The sequence below is a fragment of the Columba livia genome, chromosome 12, assembly GCF_036013475.1.
Source record: "Columba livia isolate bColLiv1 breed racing homer chromosome 12, bColLiv1.pat.W.v2, whole genome shotgun sequence".
NCBI lineage: Eukaryota > Metazoa > Chordata > Aves > Columbiformes > Columbidae > Columba > Columba livia.
In genome coordinates, this window is record NC_088613.1 from 9973508 (window position 1) to 10000000 (window position 26493).

General features: G+C 43.9%; 1 protein-coding gene across 3 annotated transcripts in view; it reads left to right on the forward strand.

Moving 5' to 3' along the window:
- Window positions 1-26493, forward strand: part of NRK (Nik related kinase) — a 101939-nt gene that overhangs the window by 21362 nt on the left and 54084 nt on the right. For all 3 annotated transcript variants that reach the window (XM_065077820.1, XM_065077822.1, XM_065077821.1), the window contains exons 3-7: window positions 12637-12693; window positions 20261-20386; window positions 21162-21272; window positions 22443-22533; window positions 24114-24244. In XM_065077820.1, coding sequence (XP_064933892.1) covers window positions 12637-12693; window positions 20261-20386; window positions 21162-21272; window positions 22443-22533; window positions 24114-24244 — 516 coding nt within the window. The remainder of the gene's footprint in view (window positions 1-12636; window positions 12694-20260; window positions 20387-21161; window positions 21273-22442; window positions 22534-24113; window positions 24245-26493) is intronic.

The following is a 26493-nucleotide window of genomic DNA, read 5'->3' on the forward strand; positions in this document are numbered from 1 at the left end:
AATGCAGCGTTCCCTAGATCGTGTGCTACTTCATCTGACGCTGTACAAAATGAACGTGATTTGTTTAAGCAGAGCTAGGCAAAGAGATGAGTTTCACCATCTGGTAAAGCTGTTCAAGTGGTTAACTGCAGGAAACTCTTGGTCCCTTTTGTGACCAGTTCTTCCAATGGTCAGCTGCTGCTTTTGCTTCCTGCGTGCTGGTAATTATGCTAGTCTTCGTTGATTAATGCTCTGCAGTTCTGCAGCTCTAATGTGTTTAGCCATTTTCTTGAAATTATTCTGTGGGGGTATTTTTTTTTTCCCTTTTAAGAGTTCACTGTTCATGTCTCTCTCTGCCTTGATTGGATTTGATCCCTACAGCAAATTGGAAGATATGGCATTGAGCAGTAACTGCTTGTAGCTGTTCAGGAACTATTACTGCACATCTGACCGATAGCTTGCTCGAGAGGAGAACCTTTGCCAGCCAGGCTGATGGTGTATGAAAGTGATGAGATCAGTTTAGAAAAAACAAACAAACAAAACCAACAAACCACTAAGGCTCTTCTTGAATTCATTTTTTTTTTTTCTTTAGGAAAGTGAACGTGAAAGTACCACTCCTTCTTCATTTAATTAGGAAAGCAAGGTATACTTTACTTTTAAGAGTAATTAGAAGGGTAAACTAGTTTCATTTTGGAGACCAGCCTAATGCTGAAAGCCTTTTCAAACGTTTAAGTAATTTTCCCTGGAGTTTTGTGGACCATCTGGCCAATAGGGTTTTGGAAGGAAGCAGGAGTTGACTGGTGCTGTGAGATCAGTGCCATGTAGTTCATCTCTTGCAGAACTCATTCAGAAATCTGGAGGCTGATGTATTTCCTCACAGATTAATTGTGTCCATTAACTCCCTTTTTAATTTTTGAGAGGATGCATCAAATAGAGCCAAATGAAAAGGCACTGAGAGTGGATGCTCTTTTTTCCTTAGTTAAATGCTCTGTGAAGGCTTTTGTATGCATGTGAAAAATGATGACCTTTCCCTAGGCAAACCTCAGATCTTCTGAACTCCACAGCAGTACTTGGTAGAGTTTTTGACTTGAGGGTTCACCTCGCATAGAGAGAGATGTAGGGGAGGGTGTTTGCCATGAAGTACTGGAGGAAAGGCTCAGAAGCCACAAGAGAAAACCATTTGATTCCAGCTGTTAGTACTGGGCTGTCCTGTGCAGTGCCGTCTGTACTGTCTCACACAGGCATCTGCAGAGAGCTGTGCACCCACATGGTATAGCTATTTGTGTAAGAAAACACCAGCAGAACATGAATGAAAAAGTAAATCACCTTTAAGGTGGCTGCAGCTCTCATCATCTAGGCTGGAATTTGCAGTCTGAGCTGTTCACCCTGCCTGCCATAAAGCCTTTTTGAAAAAAAAACCCAGCAACACAATTTTAACCCATGCAGAAACTTGTCCATGTTCTGCATTGCATGAAAGAGAAGATTCAACCGTGTTCTACTTATTGTTCACAAGAATGCTGAAGGATTTTTAAAAATTCAGTGATATAATTGCTGAGAGCTTAATGTGCACACAAAGTTATATTTATGTGGAATAGAAGGCTGATAAAGCCTTTCTTTATTAGCATGCATCTGGGAAGGCTGAATTACTTAAAAAGTTAAAGCATGACTCTCATAACATGAGGTTTGTAATTGCTGTGTGCAGATTGACCTTCAGAGCTTCATAGTGAGAGTGAGCCAAAAAGCCCTTCCTTTGAGGGATTCCTGCTCTGGAAGTCTGGCCACCCATCAGCTGACCTCCTACAGTCCAGCCCCAACTTCCTTTCAGCAGGATGGGGCCAGTGGGACACATTTAACTGCTTGTGACTTCATCCAGCAGAGATGTGTTGCATATAGATTTTTCTCTAGCGCCCTGTATTTCTGTAAATGTAGTCAGGCTGCGCTGAGTCAGGCAGCAAAAATTCACTGGGGTGGAGGGATTCGTACCTCTCCCTAGACTTAGCTTCTCAGTGGCCCCCATCTGCAATGTGAGAGCCTTCCAAAGGCTGAGGCTTTTTTCCTGAACTGTTTATTTTTCTGGGTGAATAGACTTCTTGGCGCAGCGGACCTTGGCTGTCATAAATCACTGTGGGGCTCCCCAGGTGTGGAGTGGGACCGGCTCTGTGCCCGGGCTGCTGCAACCCTCCTGCCCACAGCAAGAGGGCCTTTGGGGCTGCAAACACCCCCGTCCCCGCATCCCTGCCACCCCACGCTGCGCAGCTGTGGTCCCCATTGCTGCTGGCTGCATGCAGACCCACCAGCTCAGGCATCCCCAAGGCAGAACACCCACTGGAAGAAGAAAGCTGCCTGTGTCTGTGAAGCCTCCATGCCCCTGGCAGGGGTAGTGAGCCATGATGGGTGTCTGAGGCTGGAAACCCAACAGAGTGTTTCAACAGACGACATTAAGAAACGTGACAAATGCCAAAGCCCAGGATGAATGGCAAAGCTGTTGAAACTGTTATTGGTGCTAATACTGAAGTTTAGGCTTAAAGAACTCAGGTTTTATGTCCCAATAAATGGAGTGTGAGGAAAAGGGGATAACTGCATAGCCTGCTTTTCAGACTTTTCCCGTTCACCATGCTGCTCTCTGAGTTGCTTTCTTGACCCACGTATGGCCCCAAAACATTGCTTTTCTGTCCCTGCTGGTATTAGCTTTCATTCAGGCCACTTGACAAAGCACATGCTTGGCTTTGAACGTGTGATGAGAAGCCATGGGAGTTCAAGGGTCTTGCGGTTATCTCCAAAAGTCAAGCACCTGGATGACTTCCCAAACAGAGGGCAGCTAGAGCTTCGGACAACTCGTCTTCCCCTTAGACCCTCCCGAAATATCTCCAGATACAAAACAGATTGGGCCAGATCAAGTTGTGTCAAAGTCGGTGGGAGTCTGATTCTTCTTCACTAGGAGCAGCTACGCTTTCGGTAACCCTGTGTGTCCCCAGCCATGCTGACCCCGAGTGCGGCGGCAGTCTAGAGTTAGCTCTCAGAGCTGCACCATGTGCTGCAGCTCCTGGCTTCCTCCTGGTACCCACCAAGGGCCACCCTGTTTTCACCTGCCCCATGGAGGGATGTTCTTGCTCTTCCTTCTTGCACATAGTTCATGTTGCACAGAAACTTCCAACAGCCATAGGATATCAAAAGCATCGTGCCTGGATGTCAGGTGAATAAGGAAAAGCCACCAGAATTGGGTACGTTTCGGATTCCTCAAACTGAGCATGGAGCTGCAGAAGGGACCTCATTAATGTTTATAAATATATAAAGGGTGAGTGCCATGAGGATGGAGCCAGGCTCTTCTCGGTGGCAAACAATGATAGGACAAGGGGTAATGGGATCAAGCTGGAACACAAGAGGTTCCGCTTAAATTTGAGAAAAAACTTCTTCTCAGTAAGGGTGACAGACACTGGAACAGGCTGCCCAGGGAGGTTGTGGAGTCTCCTTCTCTGGAGACATTCAAAACCCGCCTGGACATGTTCCTGTGCGATCTCATCTAGGCGTTCCTGCTCCAGCAGGGGGATTGGACTAGATGATCTTTTGAGGTCCCTTCCAATCCCAAACATACTGTGATACTGTGAAGACTACATGGGATCTTCTGCTGCAGACACCACCCGTTTCAAATAAGCAGTGGACAAAACTCCGTTCTTTGTATTATGACTAACATGGTGTTTTCAAAAGCCCTTGGTGCTTTGCTTGATCTTGCTAATCACAATGTGAATGACCTCTTTGGGAGCACATTTCAAAATCACAAAAGGTATGCCATAGCCTCAAGTGGCTCATGTTTTGCATAAGGATGAACAACTGACCATACTGATAATGCGAAAAATGTAGGTACTCAAATATGTGTTTGCGAAAGGTCTTGAATTTGTTCCTTTGTTTAATTTTCTTTTCCCACTGGTCTGCAGTCAGACACAGACAAACATGAAGCAAAGCAAACAATCTGCGTTTCCACTTGTACAATGGGAGGAAATAGGAACTGAAAGGGTTTTTTTTTGTTTGGTTGTTTTTTTGTGTTTTTTTTTTTTAAGGCAGAAAAAGTGCTTCTGTTGCCTCTTGAGTTTTAGAGTCCACGAGGGCTGTGCTACAGTACTTGCGGCAGGGGTGAAAATCTGTCCTTTTCCTCCAGAGATCAGGGTGGTTTGATCTGGTACTGTTGAAATCAGCGCTATCCGTCCTTCCCCTCTAGTCATTGTGGTTATGGGTTGAATTTTAAGTGACTGATAGAAGTTATATGTTCTAATCTCTTCCTTTGGCTAACGTGTTGCTATTTTAGTATGTGGGAAGTCCTCCTATACTGCTGCCAACTTAGTTGTCTTCTATAGTGTTATGAGTTACAGTGATATTTTTGTTTCTTTATTTAACCGTGTGACTCAAATAGGGGCCCTGAGAGAAATTCCTGATTTTTTTTTTTAATATCTTAGCCCTGAAACTTCATTAAAAAAAAAAAATAGAGGTTGCATTTTCACTTTGAGTGAGTGCAAAATACTCACCTGCTTCTGGGATGAGGAGGGGGAGAGAGAAACAGTGGGAGGGATAGAGTGACCTGTTCTGCACAGAAACAGGGCAGTGGTGTTTGCTAGGAAAGGAACTTGGTTTTCTCTGAATGTTCAAGGCATTTTTGCTGTACACATTTTCTAACCTTTACAAAATTATCCTTTTTCATTTGGAATGCAGTGTATCATTTTTTAAACAATTTTTCTCTTCTTTATAAATAGTGTATATGTATAATATTTCTTCATTAATGTAACATGCTTTGTCTAAAAGTGCACTAAGTGTTATTAATTAACTTCCATTCTTTATATATCTATGTGCAGACACATTAGATGTTACTGTTAATGTTTTACAACCTGAGCTCTAGGGCATGCTAAATAGCGTTTGACTTCATAGTATGGCTGGTACTGAAAGTCATAAATCTTATCTAACTTATTGGAACATATCTAATTGTAGAGTGGGAATTAGCATGTAGGAGAAAAAAAAAACAATCAAGAAAAAAACAACAAAAAACAACCCCCCCAAACAAACAAAAAACATAAACTTTGGAGAGCATGTCTTGATTATTTACAGTGTATTAATTTTTGTGTTGTTCACCATTCTGACCAGCTGTGGACAAGGGTGATCATATTTTGTAGAGTTTAGGTGACACGCTTTGCATTCCCTTGTAGGAAAATATCTATGGTCAGTTCTGAAGGGAACGTTGCATCTCCCCGTATTTCAAAGAAGAGGAGAAACACTCTAGGGGAATACAATTTTTTGATTCAGAGCCCCACAATACAACAGATATCCGAAGACGTTGTGACTGAAGTGCCACTAAAACTTTATAATGTCAATAAAGGTAGGCTTTCTGCAGCCTGAGTTGCATGATTAAAAGGATGACGCTACAATCCAAATGGCAGCTGCATTTCCACGTGGCTCGTGTCCTGAATTCTTCCAAGAGGCTTAAAAAACAAACAAACAAACAAAACCCCAAGACTTTCTGAAACTGGTAATTACCTGCCCAAGGCTGATGTGTGTTATGGTGAGTTGGGGGTTTTCTGTTTTTGTGTGTTTGGTGGTTTTGTTTGTTTGTGGATCACGTGTTATAGTTTGTAATGAAATGGGTCACTTCTGAATTCCAGTGCTAGGATTCAGTGCATGGCTGACCCTGAGCTCTTTCTCAGACCATTAACTAACCAAAACAATCTGTGAGCTTCCAAACTCTTAATAATGTCTTCTTTGGAATTTATTCCTGGCCCGTTTCAAGTTTTGCGTCACTGCTGTATTTTTAGCTGAAGAGCTCCAAGCATGATTATAGTGGATTGTCTCACATGGCACCAGTTGCTGAGACAAGGATTATAGGCTGGTTTGACTGATAGGGCTCTCCTATGACCTGTCTTCTTGGGTGATGCTTTCCAGCACCAAAACGCTACACCCTCAGATGTGCAAACCCTGTTCCCCTGTTTGCATTAGTCAAGACCCCAAGGGACAGCAGGATGTTGGCTGTGAGCAGCCATATGCTGTAAAACAGTGGCTGTGTCTAAACTTCAGTGCAAGAGCAGTTTGTCTGCAGGCTTTATGTTCTTGGGGTCCCCCTCCCTGCCATGCTAACCCCTGGGGAGCTTGGTGCAGCTGCCCTTGCCTGCTGGCGCTGGGAACAGGCACAGCTGGTGTTCCCAGGCTGGCTCTGGGGCTGGTGGTGCCAGACATTGCTCATCTCTTCTAAAGACCTGGGTCTAAGAAGAAGAGCTCTGTGTGGTGGAAAGGGAAACAGAAGGATCGTGACTTTAAGGTCATGGGGAATAGGACATAGGGTTTCCTGCATCCCTACGCAGAGCATTGTTCATTCAATGCATAGTCTCTTGAAGGCTTTCCTTGTGTGAGCAGGATGGAAGGGGTGGAGAGGAGAGGGGCAAAAGGGTGGGGTCCTGTCCTTCGGGGCACAGAAGGCTGAGCTGGCAGCCTACCAGCGACCACAGGGTCACACACTGATTTACCTGAGATGGGCTCAAACTTCAAAGTTCTTAAGTGGGTTTTGAACAGGAAACCTTGTTGCTGAAGTTCACTTTCAGTAAGAGCTTGCAGCAAAACAGCTGTGCCTTCACCCTGCTCCCAAAGGGCCGATGGCTGCAGCATGCATCAGTTGTCCCATAATAAATGCTCCTGGCTGGGAAGGTCTGCTGGCCTCCAAAGTCCTCCACCTCTGACAGCCACATCTTGCTTTCCAATACAAACCTTCAATACCCAGAGAAGGTCCCAAGAGTTAAGTTTGTGCAACTTTCTGGATTACCCCAGCAGGCAGTGCTGCCAAGGGTCACCTGGAGGTCCTCTGTGCAGATGTTGTGAGCTGTTCGGGTCTGTGCACAGCCTGAGTGCGCTGCATATGTGTGTGTGCCTGGTGGCAGAGCATGTTTGGTGTGAAAGTGCCCTCCAGGTGGGCGCAAAGGTACAAACTGACAAGCGTCTGAGGCTTCTAGCAGCTGGGACATGTCCTTGCACGATAGGCACCTTACAGCCTCACCAAAGTCTCTGCTTTATAAGGGGGAGAAAAGTGAGGTTGTACTTCTGGTTGCAGAGATGACATGGGCGCAGATGGGGACTTTTGCAAAGTCATATTCAACAGCTTAATGCTGCCTTGGTATCCTGCAGCCACCCTTCATGTGTGCCTTTTCCTGCCACGGTTAAATGGTGACAGCTACATGGGACGGACCTGTAAACACATGGACATTAATGAGCGCCTGTTGCCAAAAAGGAAGCGTATGAGGGGACTGACATGGGCTGCCTTGGCACAGTGTGCAGCACTGTAATGGGATGGCTGGCTGGTGTCATCTGGACGTGCAGTTGTCCACTTCAAATCTGTCGGATCACAAGTGGGGATAGAAGCTGCTGGGAGCTGTTTGCCACCCCTAGGAAGAGAGAGCTGTGCAGGATCTTGGAGGGAAGCTCCCAGTCAAGCTCTTTGCGTGTGACCCACAGCCTGACAATCTCACGTATGTGTCACTGGGACCTTGGGTCTGTGGTTGTAATTGTGGTCCAAGCCAGGGACTGCCCCAAATTTTTGTTTGGACCTAATAGGAAAAGGTGTTGTACGTGACTGAATGAATCTTTTTGTAAATATACTTAATCCATGTAAAGCCCCTTTATCAGTTAATAGCTTGACCGCTAATGCTGATACTCTTATTTGATGTAAATAGAAAAATACGTCTTGACCCTCAGTAGAGGGCATAGATAAGCAGTTCATTTATCTAATTCAGCTAAAATGATAAATACATATCTAATAGAAATAACACTGAATAGTCTGTCCTACTCCATGTATATCTCCCTGCAGAGATAATGCACAGTTGGAGCTCATCAGCACCAGATCTTTGGCATAAAGCACCTTCTACAAATGTGGCTGCAATGAGCAGTATGCAGATTTGAAAAATGTGTACGCTGGCTCCACATTTGCTGAATGTTACTGTAGTGACTAACTGGCAACGGCAGCAGACTTCGTGCAGAAATATTTTCTGGAGGAGACAAGGAATTTTGCTGGACTTGAAGCTAATGGGAGAATTTCTTCCAGCTTGGATACTTCATCAAAATGTAGGCAAGAACTTCAATTTTAGAAAGTCATTGGGCTTCAGAATTGTTTATGTCTAAGCTTTGCTTGAGTCTGACAGCATTTAATGCTATATTCTTGGGTGGGAATATGGATGACTTGCAGATGGCTGTTGGATGTTTTGGCTGCATTCTCCAGAGTTGAAACCTGCTCTCAAACTGAGCATTTGGGCGAAAGATGAAACCTTTTATTAGGGAAATGTGCCCAGAGACCATTCCTACCCTCTGCCCAGTTTCTGAGGAAATGTGCAATGGTGGCTCTTGAATTACAACAGGCTCATTCCTTTAAATGGTCTGGAGAGGATGGGCAGCAGCGGATTGTGTAGAGGGTTAGGAAGGGCAGTGCCCCTTTTCTTCTTCCTATGTTGGATTAAATCAAAAGAGATAAACTTCTGCATGTCTTGTCACTGGAAGTAAGTGCATCTGTTGATCTTATTCGGTTGGGAAACAGTTAAAACATCCAGTTGCTCCTGGGAGCTTTAAACAAAAATCAAAATACCACCTTTCTCAAAACAATTCAAACATTCTCAACCTTGCGGCTTCAGCAAAAGTAGCAATGTGTGAGTTCCCATGAACTCTGGCTAACCTCTGAGATTTATTGATAAACGAAAAAATAAGGGGCCAGGCCCTGAAACCTCTTCTTACTCAGGCACTGGTCTTGGTGTGTTAACGAGAAGCCCAGGGCTGGGTTCAGGATGTTTACTGCTTTTAGAGGTGTCAAAGAAAATGAACTCAAAACAGTTTGAAAAGCCAGTGTAAACGAGAGAAATGTGATGTTCTCATTGCCAGCACAGTCGTAGCCTGGTTTTTAAAGCAGATGTAACGCGGAGCCTGTTACGGTGCTCAGATAAGCTGCACAGGCATTAATGGTTCTTCACGTGAACATGCAGATCCTCTGACAGCTTCAGCTTCTTAGCGTGGAGTCTTGCAATAGCACCCCCACTGTTTTGGGTGGTGGTGCAGAGTTCAGTAGGGTGCCCACTGGGACTTCTGGTGTTTGGGTGAGCTGTTGGGTGGCTTTGCTTCAGCCCATCTGTTTCATAAGTAACTGAATAGACAGCGAAGTTCTGGGGAGGAGAAGGAATAAAATCTAGGATGTCTCCAGGGTTCTCTGATTATTTTGCCTGCACTGACTGAACCTTTTCCTTTGGCAGTATTTGAAGGAAAGGTTTTACTTGTGTGTGTTGGGATGATGTCAGAGGTAAGGAGAAATGATTGTGTGTGCTGTGTAATTCTGCCACATTGTTCATTGCATACGTTAGCAGGTGCAGACACTTTTGAGATGTATTGCTCTACAATAACAATAAATCCTTTACTATAGGAAAATGTACAACAGTAATCAAAAATAAATCTGCCAAGATGACAGTAAAATTAGTATCTCATGATGAAAATGTCTTTATGTAGATATATAGCTGTAGATACATATTTAGCTACACTCTCCAAGATACTTCTTTTTTTATGCACACTTAAACTAATTCATGCCTTTTAGATAGTTGACAAAAGGCAGATATAAACATATAGATATGTTTATATCTTTTCATGAGGTTAACCTGCAGCCCTCTGCATTACCCTGTGCAAACTTGTGGGGTGGAAGACGAGGTTCTTCAGCTTAATGCAACCAAGAAATGTGAAAGACTTTCTTGCAAAAAGTGTGATAACAGTTGTTGAAAATAAATTGCTGTGAGGTGAGAATTAGAGCAAACAAGCAGGAATGAGTTTTTACTGCTTCTTTCCTTTCTTGAGAAGGGTTTGGATTCTCTGGTGGATTGAGCTGCTTTCTATTTTGTTCCAGGAAAAAGGATTCTAAAAGAACGTGAGGGTCTGAAGTGTGTGTAGTTAACAGAATTCACTTCTGTATAAAGCCTGCTTTACCCCGTCAAAGAGTATTTTTTGCAGGTGAGCCTGTGCATTTCCCTCAGGCTCGTAGTAATTTTGTACGGCACGGGGAAGACAGGGCACTGAGACGAGGCACGGGGCACTGAGACAAGGCATGGGGCACAATCCTGCCCTCTCTGCACAGTCTGAGCTCCTCTCGCCCAGCCGTCAGCCCGCTTGCAGACATGGGAGCTTTTGGGAATGCAGAAGCAGGATTGATCTGTGTATCTCATTTAACAGGGACACATTTGTTATGTGAAGGTGAAACACAACCCACCAAACAAAAGGGCTTGTTTTCTTTCTCATAAATGCTAATTTTGTGAACTTTTTTGGGGATTTAGTATTCTCATCTGTAGTGGTAGAAGTGAGTGAGAGCAGAAGGCTTGCATGCAGTGGAAATAACCGTGGCTGCAAAAGAGTAGATGTCTGTTTTACAGAGGAACAATTTGACCAGATGCCATGCTGTGAAATCAAAACTGAATGCCAAGCCTTTCCTCCTTTCTTAGTCTTATGAATATTCAATATCAAGTGCAACGATAGCCTAGTATTGATTGATTTATTTTTTCAGTAAAGAAGCTCATCTCCATGCTTCACTGTAATTGTGAAAATCAGGGTTGATTCTTGATGTCATCCTTTGCACAATGTTCAGCAGCCCAAGAGAGACTCAGCATTTTGATGGGTTGGTCGCCGACTATGTGTGGTGGCCAGAGACATGGAATTGTCAGCGCTCTTGACTCCAGACAAACTCTGGAGTTAAACCAGGGTGCCAACGTGTCTAGCATGACTGTATTTTGTGGAAGGCCCTCTATCGCTGTATTGCCAAGACATTCAATGCCTGGAAACATTTGCAAACAATGGCCTCCAACAAAGGAGCTGTGGCTGTGCAGAGGAAGCTCGCTAACTGGGGTTGACGTCAGCTGGGATGGATGCTGACCAAACAAACATCAGGGGATGGATGCTGACCAAACACCAGCATCTGTCAGGCTGGCACTCGCCACTGCCCGCCGTGTCCTGGGCCTGGTGAGGGTGTGTCCCATTTGTTTTCCTCCTGAGGTCTGTAGTAGTTTGTAAAACCTATCATTCTAGTTTATAAGAAAAAGTTTATGAGAAAAAAAAGAGCTTATGAGAAAAAAATCCCAGGAGAAAAGCAATCCCAGAGTGCTTCCACAGAAAGAGGACACTTATAAATATACAAAAACTCAGCAGGATTTAGTTTTCTGTAAAAGAAAACATGACTGTGACATATCACCTGAGAACGAAGAATCATTTTTCTTCGATGCAAAATTGCTTAGTCTTAGAAATAACACTGGTATGCAGTTTTGTGCAGATAGGACCAGGATTTTTAAATGACATCAACCCAGCTTTTAATTTTGCCGGTGTAAGTTGCACCTGCAAATCATTTTGTCTGCAAACTGCAGCAGTTTGTATTTGATTTCCTGATTTCCTCTGGCTCACTTAACTGATATCAGTTAGTTATTTCAATATACAGCTTTGCAGGCACTACTATTTCAGGAACAAAATTGCAGTCTCAAAGCTTCAAACCCCTTTCTGAAGATTTGATGGAAGTGAGGAGTTAGGATGTGTAGCCAACCCACTGTTCATACAAATCTTTTGATACTATACTGCAGTATGAGATTAGTGTTCAGTGTTGGTTATCGTGGCAGAACGCTGCATCTACGGCATCTGTTCAGCAACTTGACCTAACCAAGCAAAGAAACTATAATTTACAGCAAGATTCCTGGTTGTACTTCTAATATCCATTGTTGTGAACCATATTTTGTTAGTGTCGTTACCAAGTTTGCCCTTGTAATAGCTTTATCCCCTATTACCTTCCTTTTCCTAGCTTTGTTTTCAAAAACTAGCCACTTTACCAAGTCTAAAATTACCAGTTATCTGTTGCTTAATAATGATGGTGTGGTGTAGGCATTTCTCTAGTAAAGTGTGTGTATGTACGTAGGCATACACACAGTCAAAGCCCTGGGAGAGTTGCTCCCCACCACCCTAGAAGACTACATTTTAAATACAAAGTCTCTGCATGCTTTTGGGGAGGTAGCTTGAGATATAGTTAACTCAGCTGAAGTAAGAATTCTAAAAAAAAAAAGGGCAGCACACTAAGAAAGTACATACAGCTTTAGTTTCTTGGCAGCCACATAGAGGTTGCCAGATTGATGTAGTGAAACCCAGAGTTTCCTCTTCACCCCGAGGTGAGCCAGAAGACGTAGGGCAGGGAGGTGAGGACAGTGCCAGCTACCCAGAGCCTTGCTTCCCCACCACCTGTCAGCCCTGGATTGCAGGACAACAGAGTGGTTCTGGTTAGGTCAGAACCAGGTCTGGGTCTTCCCAGAGAAGGAGGCTTGAGGGGTGGCAATGCCTGTTGGAGCTGTCTGGAGACCCATAAGCTCGTGCCATGTTGTGTCAGACATCAGAAGTCTCCCAGCATTGCTGCTCACTTTGTGCTAAAGGGGGAAATTCAGCCCTGCAAAGGCAACTCAGTTAACATTACAGCATGGTAAGGGAGGGTATGGGCCTGATAACACATCACCAATCTTGATAGTTTTATGTCACTGAAAGCTTGTTGATATGTGACTGAAAGCGAGTACTCAAGCCCAGTTGTTATATGCCTAATTTGTTACTGTAAACATAGTATGCATATGTGTTTCACTTAGTCTTCTGTTATTTTAACAGGGTCGCCATGTTAAGACTGGGCAGCTAGCAGCGATCAAAGTGATGAATGTTACTGAGGTGAGTGTAAAACCAAAAATAAAAATGTTGTTATCACCGTGCAAGGAGAAATAAATAATTGGATTGTGAGAAGGCAGATAGCTTATAAAAGATGATCCAGTAGTATAAATTATGGTTGCTGAGCACTGGTTTGTGCTTTAAAAAGTGCTGATGTGTTAATACAACCAGATTTTTCAATTGTACTTGACCAGTGGTAACCACACAATAAGGGAATGCATTGCTATATGTTTTGATGGTCTGTAATAACAAAGAGGAGAACTATCTTCCTGCTTATTTCTAGCTGATTATCTGTTTCCAGAGACAGCAAGTAAAAGATTTCCTGCAGCTCGGCGCTGCCCCTGCTGTTCTCTCGCATCCTCTCCCCTCGCGTGCCAGCCATTCCTCAGAGCAGCTACCCTGACAGCCAGCAAGCAGGAACATGTCAGACATGCAAATGTGGCACTTCTTTATTGTTGTTTGACAGATGAGAAAAGGAGACAGTTTAATTGGCACTGGCCCTGCTCACATTTATAGAGTGATGTGAGTGGTGTCAGTGCTGGAACAGGGTCCTGAAAAAGTTGCTAAGTATTGATTTTTTTTTTTATTATTTTTTTTTTCTCCTTTTAAGAGCACATTCGGTAGCGAAGCAGCTTACCTCTTTGAGACCGTGTGAGCCTGAGCCCCAGAAAGGTTGGGGAGACTCCCTGCTGCCTCTTCTCAAGGTCACTGGAAATCTGCGGGTTGTTAGGATGCGCTTGGTCTCACTGAAGACCAGCACCCCATTCTGTCACTCTGGCAGTGTAGATATGGGGTACAAAACTCCAAGATAAAGTGAGAGACCTTTTGCAATATTGCAGAAGGGTTATCACCTGAAATAATAAACAGAGCTAAGTCCTCTGGGCCAAGTCTGCCAGTGGTACGTCTACACGTGGTGTTTTGAGCACACACAAGCAAGCCTCGCCTGTATTTTTGTGTGTCTTTTGATTGTCTTAGAAGTCAGCAGAACAAGTTGGTGTCTATGTGGGCCTTGTCACATAAGGCAAGTCAAGGACAGTTCTTTCTGCTGATGATGTGGGAATCCAGCCCTGAGCAGCAAGTAGTCTGAACTGCACATTGGGTTTTTTGAACTTAGATATGTAAGGGCTGGTTTGGCTATGGCTGCTACCTTGTAAAATATGCATGTGTAGCTGAATTACCAGTTCTGCTGTTCTCCATGCACAGAGGAGAGTGCTTGTTTTAAATGAGTGCTGCATTAGATTGGTGGGATTTTTCCTTCTAGCTCTATAGGTACATATATCATCAGCTGCTTTGGCTTTAAAACATGGCAGTCACCAAACATGAGGCTGCTGGATTTTGGAAGCGAGAAAGAATAAGGTTAGGGTTGCAGACAGATTGCAGAGATCAGAGCACCTCTGTGCTTTGACAGAGGAGCTGACAGGACAGATCCTGGAAGGGATCCAGGGCTGCTGTATGGACTGCTCCATGCTTTGCTGGGTCGGTCAACAGTGCCTGAGGGCTGGCCAAAGATGTCGCTTTTGGGCCATTATGTTAACACCAGTGACAGTCCCTTCCTTGCTGAAACAATTGAAGCAAAAGCTGTAGGAAGGGAACCTTGGAAAGATTTCCTTCCCTTTGCTATATATAATGTGGTCTCCTTTGTACATAAAGAACAAACTGTAGCATTCAGTAATGCCTGATTACTTGGAAACAAAATTTAAATGGAAGACAGTATTGTGGTCCAGCTTCAAGAATTCGTGTTGATAGACTTGCATGATTCTGGGAACAAAACCCAGCTGTTTAGGTCTGATTTGCTGCTTCCTTGCAGGCTACAGGACCAGCATCATACTGGGGAATCTGTCCCATTGCTTGAGGGGCAATGATAACAGATTGTGCTATATTCATGTTGGGTCACTTAATGCAGAACAGTTGTGACGGTTTGAGAGTTGAGTGGTGAGTGTGTTGGTGCAGCTACCTGGAAGGGTTTTCCCTGGTGCTTTTCTCCCACTAAGCCGTCAACAAATCCAGTTCAGCTGTGCTTGGTTGTTTCTGCTTCCTGACCTTGGTGCTGGGTGAGTACAAGGCTTTCTCCTGTTATTTCCACTTTGGTAATGCGAGGTTGGCTGTGTTCCTGCTGCTGGGGCACAGGCTGGCAGACCTGGATGCAGTGCTCCGCTTCATCATGGGTTTCCTCCAGGCCCTTGGCGGTGCCTCTGTGAGATGTTGGGAGCCCAGTGCAGGAGTAATTCACGTGGTTGCTGCTGGTTCCTCCTGCAGCTGTCTGCTCTGCCCTGGGGTTGTCCTCTCCTCAGCCACCACATGTCACAGCTTGGTGTGATGCGGTAAACCCAGATTGTTTTCGGTGCTGTGGGTGGCTGTGTGCAGGGCGGGGGTGGCAGCTGTGGTCCTCAGCCCTTCAGACACCTTGGTGCAAATTCCCAGAGCACTCGGGGTGAGTTGTGTGGCTGCAAGAAATGGGGTTACTGCTGGCCAGGGGCTGTGCTGCTGGTCGCTTGTAGTGCAGAGTAGATGGCTGGTTGCAGCCAATGCATTCTTGCTCTGCAGTTGCAGTAGGCAGGAGCATGGGTACAGCTGGGGCTGATGCTGTATGTGTCCAGGGCATCTCTTGAAGCTCATTTCTCCTGTAAAATAGCAATAGCTTTTCTCTGCTTCATAGCATTTCATTACTGAAGCCTCTTAGAGCAGTAGTGGGTCCCAACTGTAATGTAGAAACCATAGAATCCCAGGTTGGAAGGGACCTCAAGGATCATCTGGTCCAACCTTTCTTGGCAAGCTTCTTTTTAATCTCCAGAATTTCAGTGTTGTGAGCCTGTCAAGAATTCAGTATTTCTCTTGCATTGTTAGTCTGTTCAGGTTTAAGTTATTTTCTGATCCTTTTATCTTGAAAAGCTAGCTTGAGGCATTAAAGTCTTTAAAATATTGAAATCCGTGTCTCCAACGTCCTGCCTGTAAATTGCCCTGGAGAGCAACATCTCATGTGGAATTCGGCTTGTGAGAAATGGAAGCTGTCTTGGTTAAACCTGCCTGAGTGAGATGGGAGGCTTCTGGCCTCTGTGCCCTTTTTCATCTTTGGGTGGTTATATGATCTGATTAGTGCTGCACAGGGAACAGTTTTCTTAGGGAGTGAAGATTTCATGTGGTAGGAAACAGCAAGATTTAAAAAAGTAAAATCAAGGCAAATGCAGTCTCTTTCTCTCCACATGTCTCCAAAAAAATGGAGAAGAGCTGAGTGCCTGGATTAGCCTTGTGATTTGTGTACTTGCTTAGAGGACTCTCCAGTTCAAGCCTCCAGTAGATCTCATTCGAAGTGGGGCCATTCCAGTGGCCAAGTTTGACAGACCCCCACAGCAGTGTAGGTTGGTTGTAGTTTGATTATTAACCTGCTCAGACATAGGTCAGTGATGACTGACTTTGGAGAGCATAGGATTGAACAAGGATGTCTCACATCCCAGGGGTCTGAGCTACCTCCTTGCTACTTGGATATTCTGCAGTGGGTTTCTCTCCTCTAGCAACAGAATATCATTTTCATCACTAGAAAATCCAACCGAAGAGGTCTTTCAGCTAACGTACTGAGTACATTTCTGCCAAAAGATTCTGTTTCACCAAATCTATGTTGTTGTTGTTTTTTTCTGGCAAGAAATTATTTCATCAGAAGTTCCCTGACCAGCTTCAGCTTTGATTGTTCACCTCTTAAGGTGTGAGGCACACCAAGAGCTGAGCAAATCTGCCCTTTGCTACAAGAGCTGCAGCCCAGGCTGGTTTGTGAAGAGCAGCAGCAGGATGCTGCGGTCATTGTGGGATCCTCTGGACATCTGTCAGGAAGTGCTGCCGTGCCGCCTTACGGGGGGAGTGGGGGGAGCCCTTTGAAATGGTTGCAGGGGAGCTGATGGCAACGTGTGCTCATGTACCCCTTCACACAGGCTCTGCTTCCTGCCGTCTGACAGCGCCTCCGAGCAGAGTGCTTGCAAAGAGGTTGAATTATTGCTGCTTTTCTCTTCAGCTATCAGTGCAGGTGATCAAACAGCTCTTCTGCAGCAGGTCATTCTCTGTCTGTCCTTGCTTTCAGTCTTTCCAGATAACAAAATAACACATAAATGAGAAACTTGTCATTAAAACTGCCCCAGTACGAAGGTGTCTCTTGGTGGAGTGTTTATCAGCTGATGATCTTGTTTCCATTTGAGGTCAGAGGTGTGTGCTTTCTAGTCCTTTGCTTCCTGATATCATTGCAGATAGGCTCACATCTTCAAGAATAGCCTTTGATCAGGAACCTGTCATCTTTGTGCATGCAGCCATCTGTGCCCAGAAACGCATTGGTTTATGAAAGCAAACAGCTTTTTGCACATGTACATCTGCAAGCTTGCTTCCTTTTCTTAAGTGGCATGACTTAGGAGCAGGTTTCTGGACCCCTGGGAGATGTGGCTGATGGTAACGCTGTCAGAGGGGTGGTGGAAAGTGGAAATCCTGACTATGTGCATGCACTGAAAAATTGAGGGCGCTTTTGTCCCCGGTCACCCTGCTTGAAGGATGTATGTAGCCCTGAGACTTAGCAAGTCTAGGTTCAGTTCCTAACTGGGTTTCAGACATGGCCTGTGGGATGGAATTGCTCATATCTACCCTTCTGCTTTGGTTTCTCTATGTGCAATAGACTAATTTTTTTCCAAAATTCACTCAAGCGCTGTGAATACACAGTACTTTTTGTAATGCCCACTGGCTGTCCTGTATAGCCCTTTCACTTACAGACTGACTGATACTTGAAGTTACATCTCTGTCTTTGGAGGATGTGGGAGTTTGGCTCAGAGGGTTTCTGCTCAGCGGTGGTGGGGCTCCTCAGGGAAGCCCCCTGTCCAATCTGAGCAGTGTCTTCTCAAGGCACTTGTCCTGGACACAAGCAGCAAACAGCAATGTGTGAGCACAGGTAACTGTCTTGATGGACAAGGGAACAGGCAGGTGCAGGGAGGGAGCAGGTTCCAGCCTTCTGGTTTAATAGATAATGCATGAGATAAAGCAGAAATTGGATCATCTTGCTGCTAATGGGAAAGTAGCATTACACGTGTGCAGCTGCTCTTTGCTCTTGCGAGTGGAAGAGCCTGCCTGGTGTTCCAACTGTGTTTACAAACAAGCGCATGGTTATCTTTGTTTTAAAAACATGGAGGTGAGGTTGCAGAGGAACAGAAAGTACTCAGACGAGCTGTGCCAGCACAGTTCCAACATTCAGCAAATTAAGTGGGCAAAGGAAGAAGAGCTGAAAAAGAGGCAACAGCTCTGAGGAAGTGGTTGAGATCTGCCAGCTCCCCAGGGGGAACTTGGTGAAAGCTGCGGGTGGGTGCTGAGGGCATAGCAGGGAAGCTTTCCAGTCGGGCTCCACCAGTACAAAGTTCATGCAGATGGGCAGAGTTAAAAAAAACCCAACCAACCAACCAGCCAACTAAACACAAACCTTAATATCTGAAGAGATCTTAAGTAATTTGGGGAAGGCCTTTACCAAAGATTAATGTTTCCCCTCCACATGTTTGGTTGCATCCTGTGGGCAGGATGCAGGAGGGACAGCAGAGGAAGGAAAGGAGGTCCTCTCTGTTTTTCCCGCTTTCTGCCCTTCTTTCCTAAAGATCCATTACCAGAAACTCATATCAGTGAGAGGACTCAGAATAGTGGTTTCCCTGTCCTTATTCTCTGCATCCTTCTCCTCACCTGCCCATTTCTACCCTTTCACATGTACCATCTGGAGTCCAAAAGGGGGTAGAGCCTTGTTTCCCCTCTCAGAAAGCAGCAGCACAAGCTCTCAGCTCCCTTTGGTTGTGCCCTGGCCCCATGCAGAGAGAAGTAGGACTATGCTTATGGAGGGTTTCCTGCACGCCGTCTGGAGCCAGCTCTGATTTCTCTTGGAGAGTCCACATGCTGCACCGGGCTCCTCTGTACCATTGCTAATTAAGCCATGCAATATCCAGGGCTGTATCAAACCAAGGATTAAGGATCCTCCTTTCTCCTTAATTGCAAACAAAAGATAAATGTGTAATGTGTGCAGCTTGGGAGCCTGTGTTCAACAAAGGGGCTGTTCTGAAACCTGGAATAGCTGATTTTTGCCTCAAGTCGGGTTATTTTACATTTCCCATTTCCTAAAGCTTAAAACAATTAGGGTTTAGTCTGGTAACGTGTCTCCTGTGGATTGATGTTACTGGGGAAAACAAACTGGTCCCTTTGTTCTGTTGGGAATGATTTTTGTGTGGTCGGGTTTCATAAGATGCATCATATGCATATGCTTGATGGAATTTGGCTTCAGCCTGGCAGGCTTTAATGTTTGCTCCAGGTAGAAAGGACAACACAGCTGGTTTTGTAAGCAGTCTGTTTTGATGGTTAAAGGAATGCTTTGATGGCAAAACTACTGGAAAATAATGGAAAAGTGCAGAAAAATGTCCTGTGGGGCTGAGCTGTTCTTGCTCCCTCCTTACAGATCCTTTCTTTCCCTTCAGCTAGTAAGTGCTGACTGGGATGTTTTGCAGCAAGGTAAATTAATTTTCGGCTTTGTTATACTCCTTTTAACTGGTATAAAGATACCTTGCAACACCACTCATTTCCTATTAAAGCAAATGAAACACCAAAATCTACAACCTTTCACTGAGTATTGTGCACCGTTCTGTTGGTGGTGATGTAGCAAACGAGCTGGTTCTGAGAGGACCTCTTCAGGTCAGGCAGTTATTTCTGAAAAAGGGCATTTCCTTCTAATGTAATTATTAAAGTTTGGGTTTCTATTAGTTATCTTATTGTGCACGGTGCCGTACTGGGCAGAAGAGAATGTCTGCCCTGAAGAGACTGAAACAAAGGCAGAAGGAAAACCGGGCTGGGTAGTGCCTGGAAGGAGGTGTCTGGGGGTGTGCTAGCCCTAGTCACTGCTGGCGTGATGTTAGGAGCGGGGAAAAACTCCATGGTCCAGGAAGGGAAGCCTCACAGCTGTAAGGAAGGAGCAGATCTTAACCCTGTGCTGCCTCTGGAGTTTGATTTGTGACAAGTCACCTCCCTCTTGGCTCAGTTCCCTTCCAGCGAGACCCTCCACGGGATTGGGAAGACAAATCGGCTGATGTGTGCACTAAGTGCTTTTCCAAGTACTTAAGTAATGGGGTGTTAGGAATATTTTTATTTTTGTTTGAATCTGGTTAATTTCTCTAAGACTAAATTACTGCAAACAGAAACCGCAGACTGGGGATTATTAGGTCCTGTCCAAGCCGCTTGAGGAGACAATATGAGCTTGTTATACCCAAGCTGGGACATTTTTTATTCCTTAAGTCAAACCCTAGCAATTCATTGTTTTAGGCCAATGGACCAGGGTGATTCGGTCACTGGTTTAAGAGCCTGTCCTTCAGTTGCAGTCTCATAATCCCAGGATAACTCAGGTTGGAGGGAGCCTCAGGAGGTCTCTGGTCCAACCTCCTGCTCAAAGCAGGGTCAGCCATGGGATCAAACCAGGTTGCTCAAGGCTGGTTCCAGCTGGATGTTGGAAGCCTCCAAAGACAGAGGTTGCCCCACAGCTCAGTGATCTCTGGTCACCTAAGGAGCCTTCTGCTCTCTTTTGCTACAGAATGAAGAGGAGGAAATCAAGCTGGAGATAAATATGTTAAAAAAGTATTCCCATCACCGGAATATTGCTACATATTATGGTGCGTTTGTAAAGAAAAGTCCTGCAGGCCAAGATGATCAGCTCTGGGTAAGTGTTTAGTGTTATTTCTGTTCATGAGGTTTACAGCTCTTTTCTTTAGAGCTCCAATATGCTTGGCTTGGACTCTGTCTCAGTGAAACTCTGAAGTCATTGTTCTGAAGAATAACATATAAAAGAGCAAAATTGTTCCTCCCTACATGTCTTCCATCCCCTCTGATTTCCTCTGAGGATGGGCATAAAACTTGTGACTTGTCTTGTCAGTCTGATTTGTTGTTCGAGGTGGGGTTTTTTCCAAATGAAACATTGATGTAATTTTTTTTTTTACCAGTAGTGAAAGAGAGCTTGTCCTTTTCCCCTCCTCTCCTTTTTCTTGTTGCATTCCTCTCCTTTTTTTCAGTTGGAAAATAAAAAAGGCAACAAAGGAATTCACAATAAAGCAAAGGAAAAAAACCCTCCTTTTTTTCTTTTTGGCTGCAAGATTTTTGAAGCTTTGCAGCAAAATGGGATTTTTTTCAGAATTTGAAGTTTCTTATGTTTGTCAGTATTATTATATGAGCTATTGTTTTTCTGATTTCATAGTTTCTAAAAGGGAAAAAAAGAACCCATAATCTGCTGTAGGAGAGGAACCGTACTGAGGGTTTTTTTTATTTATTCAGCAATGAGTGCGATTCAGGAAACCAGATTTTATGTCCCTTGGCATCCGGGAAGGTCGCATGTAGTTTGCCACACCTTGATTGTGGTGGAGCGGGTGTTTGCAGGTGGTGTCTCCGCTGGCAGCCCGTCAGCGCTGTGGTGAAGGTGTATCGCGTTTGTCTTCCTGCAGCTGGTGATGGAGTACTGCGGTGCGGGCTCGGTCACTGACCTGGTGAAGAAGACCAAAGGGAACTGTTTCAAGGAAGACTGGATTGCCTACATCTGCAGAGAGGTTCTCAGGGTGAGTTGTGCCAATGGAGCTTTGGTGCTTGTTTGCAACGAAGCCACCTTTGGTCACTAATGTAGGTCACTGATGAGCACTGCTGTGGGGCTGATGGGCTGTCGTCCTTCAGTTCAGGAGAGCCTGAAGAGCCAGCGTGATGACTGCTTGACATCCCATATTATTGTAGTTAATCACATATTCTTTATGAAGTACAGAAAATTCCTGGCTCCTATGGCAAATAGCCATCTTCTGAAAGTCCACATTCTGAGCATCTAGAAAAATAAATAGATCTTCTGTTTTCAGTAAGTCTGTCTTCCACATCAGGAGATCTTGCTGCTCTTTGCTTCAGCTGTTGGTGCTGTGTAAGGTCTTTCTGTTCATAATTCCTTTACATGCACACACTCAGGGGCCTCTTTTCTGCAATATTAGAAGCAATGTTGACTAAACAGCATTCCAGAATCTTAAACAGAATTACCTAGTTGCATGTGGATTGACAGTGTTCCCTTCTGGAAAACAGAAGCTGATTGGAAGCTCTATTTGAATTCATTAATATTACAGAGGCTAGGCATTTTGAGTGAAGCATCCCCTGGCTTACTAGAACATGTTATTCTAGTGTGTTCCTTCATATCTATGCTAGTTTAACCATGAGCAATTTTGTAAGGAAGGAGGAGACAGAATATTACAAATATTAGCTGAATGAAAGCAGTATTTGCTGCATTCAAAAAGAGGTCTGACACGGTATTTTGAACTTTCTGTGGTCCCTTTACTGTTGAACACTGTTTTGCTGAATGCAGAACTTAAGCCACTGTATCCAGCCAGCTGCTGTATCTGGTCCTCATACAGAGCATTCTGCATTGCCCTTTCCCTCTTTTGTTTGCTTTTAATACATAGTTTAAGGAGGCAGCCCTTGATTCTGGGACACCAGTTTAAAGTATTGCACCTTGTTCTCTTCACACTTGACTTCAGAGGTGCTCCACTACTGTCAGGCCTGTGGGTAAAGTAGATAATCAAACCTGCAGTTGCTGTCCTCTCTCCTCTCCGGAACTGGGGTCTTCATGTTGCTAATAACATCTAAAGGACTTTCCCCATGAATAAAGTCTGAGAAGGGTAAAAGCAGAAAAGGACAATAATGACACAGTCATGATAATGATAGGAAGAAGGAATAAAGAAAGTCTGGTTTTCTTTTAGGGCTTGGCACATCTTCATGCTCACCATGTCATCCATCGAGATATTAAAGGACAGAATGTTCTTCTCACAGAAAATGCAGAAGTAAAGCTGGGTAAGTTTCCTTACATGTACGCTAGAAACCTGTTCATAAAAATTTAAGATTTCTGTCTTGTCTTGGAAAGAACCTTCAGTAACATAAGAGCCACAAATATGTCAAGTAACGTTAATGCTTGTGTTTATAAGGTGTCTGTCATGTAGAAAGAGCTGAAAATGTGACATGTTGTGCAAGGATGTCGCTCACAGCCTGTGGGGAATACAGCTACTTCTGGGCAGTCAAACATAGAACCTGTCTAGTAAGTCACAGCACCATCAGGACTTCACAGCAGATCCTGGCATGCAAAGACTTCCAAAATAAAAATTTGGGGGAATAAATTATGCTAACCCATTTCTCTAAGGGAACTGGTCTTAGAGATTTTAATGTGTGACAGTAGGTGAAATTACTTATGTCTAAGGGCTATCACTGATGAGTAGCTCTTACTAATAGTTATCACTCAAAAATAACGGAGAGTTTACTTATTTCCTTTCAAGCTGTGACATGTCAGTGTTGACAACTGATTTCCTAGGACTAAACTCAAGTACATATCTCTGTTGAGGAGGGGATGTTTTTCTTCATGTTTTGGGAAGACATCACAGAGAACACATGGCAATGCTTTAAAGGAGCAGTGTCAAGGAGGGCACTTCTCTTATTTGGGATGGTCTTTATGCTCTGTCTCTCTTTATTTGAAATGAGTCACTGTAGGGTTGGAGAACAAAAGCACAGAACACACAGTGATCCCAGAGACCAGGTCCTGCTTACTGTCAGAAAAGGTTTGCTGAACAGGCATATTAAATTATAGTAGTACAAATGATTATGGTTTGCAGATGACCTGCAATAAGGTAACGTAAGTGAGAAAATCTGCTCCTTGATGGAGTCTTTTCTGTGAATAGCACACAAGTGCTATGCCCAGTGGATCCAATTAGTGAATCTTGGAGGTTTGTTCAAATATAAATACAATCATATAATTATTGGTTGTATAGGGCTGTCTTCATATCTGAACAAAACCATTTTGCTATACAATCCTGATGAAAGTAACACCCTTTTCAGCACAATGAGCACCACATGATTCTCTCATTACAATGAGTCTGAGATCAGAATAAACCAGTATAGTCTTCAGCTTGTTCTAAGATAGTGCATGAATGCAGGGCAAAAGTTACTCCAAATCACCTCAGAATGGAGTGGTATGATAGTTCTTTCCAGCTTTCACAAATGGCCATATTGGACACATCCAAACTTGCCTTGTCCATAGATACTATTTTTCCTTTCAGGTACATCTTAAAGATCTCAAGTTCTACTCAATGTAGTGTTTAGCTCAAGTATAAATTATTCTGTAATGCATTCCCAGAGCAAGTAAAGTATGCTGTAACCTGCCTGGCAGATTCAGCATGCTGTTTATTTGATCCTTCTGTCAAAAACAAGAAGAAAAGGCAGTTACATTTCAACTATTGGACGAGATGTACTGGAGGAACTCAGATTTGATACGCATTGTAGCCCAAAGGTTTGGTGTTCTAAACAGCATGAAAGTAGCCAAGCAAACACTCTGCCGCATGGATACAAGTTGTTATTAATTTATTTACCTCTGCTTGGCTTTTCAGTGGATTTTGGTGTCAGCGCTCAGCTGGATAGGACTATTGGGAGAAGAAACACATTTATTGGCACGCCCTATTGGATGGCACCTGAGGTCATTGCTTGTGAGGAGAACCCAGACTCTACATATGATTACAGAGTAAGTGTTACAACTGCAGGTAGCAAGGTAGCAAAATGTTCAGGTTATTGCTGAAATCCTGCTCAAGTACTGCATTTGAAAAGTTCAAGCTTCCCTTCTTTTAAACCGCAATAATATTATAAATGTACAAATAGAAGTATTTGTAATGTGTGGGTGGTGGCTCTTTTTAAGGCTAGAGTTTCATTATGAATGTTTTTGGTGAATTGTTAGTACATGAAATACGCTTTCATGAACTTCTATGCAAAAAAATTACTGATATATGGAGGTTGCAGGTCAGGACAGAAAAGAAAGGAGTAGGTAAAATTGGAAGGAGTACTTCAAGTAGTGTAATATTAATATGATAAGTTAGTGCTCTCCTCTGTGATAGTGTTGTGGTATAACCTAGCAGGCAGCTAAATACCCCACACAGCTGTTTGCTCACTCCCTGCCCTGCAGTGGAGTGGGGAAGAGAATGGGGGGGGAAAAAAAAAGGTAAATCTTGTGAGTTAAGATAAAGACAGTTTAATAGGACAGAAAGGGAAAATAATAATAAAATAATATGTAAAACAAGTGATGCGCAATGCAGTTGCTCACCACCCATTGACCAATACCCAGCCAGTTCCCAAGCAGCGGCCTTCCAGCTAACTTTTCCCTAGTGTATATACTGAACATGATGTCATATGCTATGGAATATCCCTTTGGCCAGTTGTGCTCAGCTGTCCTGGCTGTGTCCCCTCCCAGCTTCTTGTGTATCTCCAGCCTCCTCTCTGGCACGACATGAGAAGCTGAAAAGTCCTTGACTTAGTGTAAGCAGTACTTAACAACAACTAAGACATTAGTGTACTATCAACATTTTTCTCATACTGTTGGTATGAGTCCAAAACACAACACTATACCAACTATTAGGAAGAAAACTAACTCTGTCCTAGCTGAAACCAGGACATAGAGCTGTTTTACTCTGTACTCAGCTGTGAAACCTGAGTTAATTGGCAATAATTAGCATAACTTCATTCATTTATGAGCCAGTCATTGCAAGAGGTTTCCCATCCCAGAATGATTTCTGGTCATTTGCAGGGTGTCAGAGGTAAGAAGGCACAGAATTTCTTGTATTTCAGTTTGTGCCCATTGCCTCTTGTCCCGTCACTGGGCACCACTTGGGACTCTGGCTTAGTCTTCTTCACTTCCCTCCCATCAGGAGTTTGTACGTGTGTGTGAGATCCCCTGAGCCTTCCCTTCTCCAGTCTGAACAGTTTCATCTCTCTCAGCCCAGAGCCTCCCAGCTTCAGTCCCTTAAACAACTTTGTGGCTCTTTGCTGCACCCATTCCAATATGTCCATGATTTCCTTGCATTGTGAAGCCCAAGAACAGCTATCAAGCACTTTTTCTGGTTCCCCTCCTAACTCTTAGAAGATGCTGATACTGTTCCAAAGAGACTTATAAAGCTTATTCTTTGTTCTCTGGCCTGTTTCCAGCAGTGTTGTCATTTGTCTGTCTACACTTAGCCTGAGGGATGTTTTCCATGGATGACTTTCTGTGCAGCCACCTTCTGAGTGACCCACCAGTTCAGGTGCTCTCTTGGTTGCCACTTTGCACCTCTCATTCTAATTGTGGGTTCAGAAATATTTGTTAGAAGAACCTGTTATTGCTTCCATTTTCTAGTGATTCAGAGGATGTGATTCTCCCTTGTTGAGACGTTCTGTGCTGCACTGTCAGATTGAGGTTATGTTGTGTGTCTGTCATGACCAAAGAATGTTCCTGGATATAATTTTATTTTTCATACCACGTAAATCTTCTACTATAACCTCAAGAAATTCATCTCTTGTCTTCATTCCCTGTTCCCTGTCAATTTCCTTTTCAAAATGTGCACTTTTCAGAAGATAAAAGCATTAGGAACGTGCACCCCTAATTCTTGAGGGTTTTTTTGTCTTCAGTAATAATCACAGTTCATCTGTGTGCATTTATGTCCACTTCTGAATAGATTCTGCAGATGGTAGTTTAAAGCTGATTAGTAGAGGGTTTTGGAAGCACTTAGGCAGACAGTGCTGTGACTCAGAATGGGGCTGGTCTTTTCTGCAGAGATTTATAGCTGATGTGATGGGCAAACTAGCAGGAAGCCACTCTGTAACTTCTTGCTGTTCCAGCTCTGATTTAAAAGTAGTAGTAATAATAATATATATAACAAATGAGTAAAAATATATACACCTAAATATATATATGCACACTGACCTTTACAAATGCTGCTGTCATCCTCCCTTTCATCTGTCTTCCTC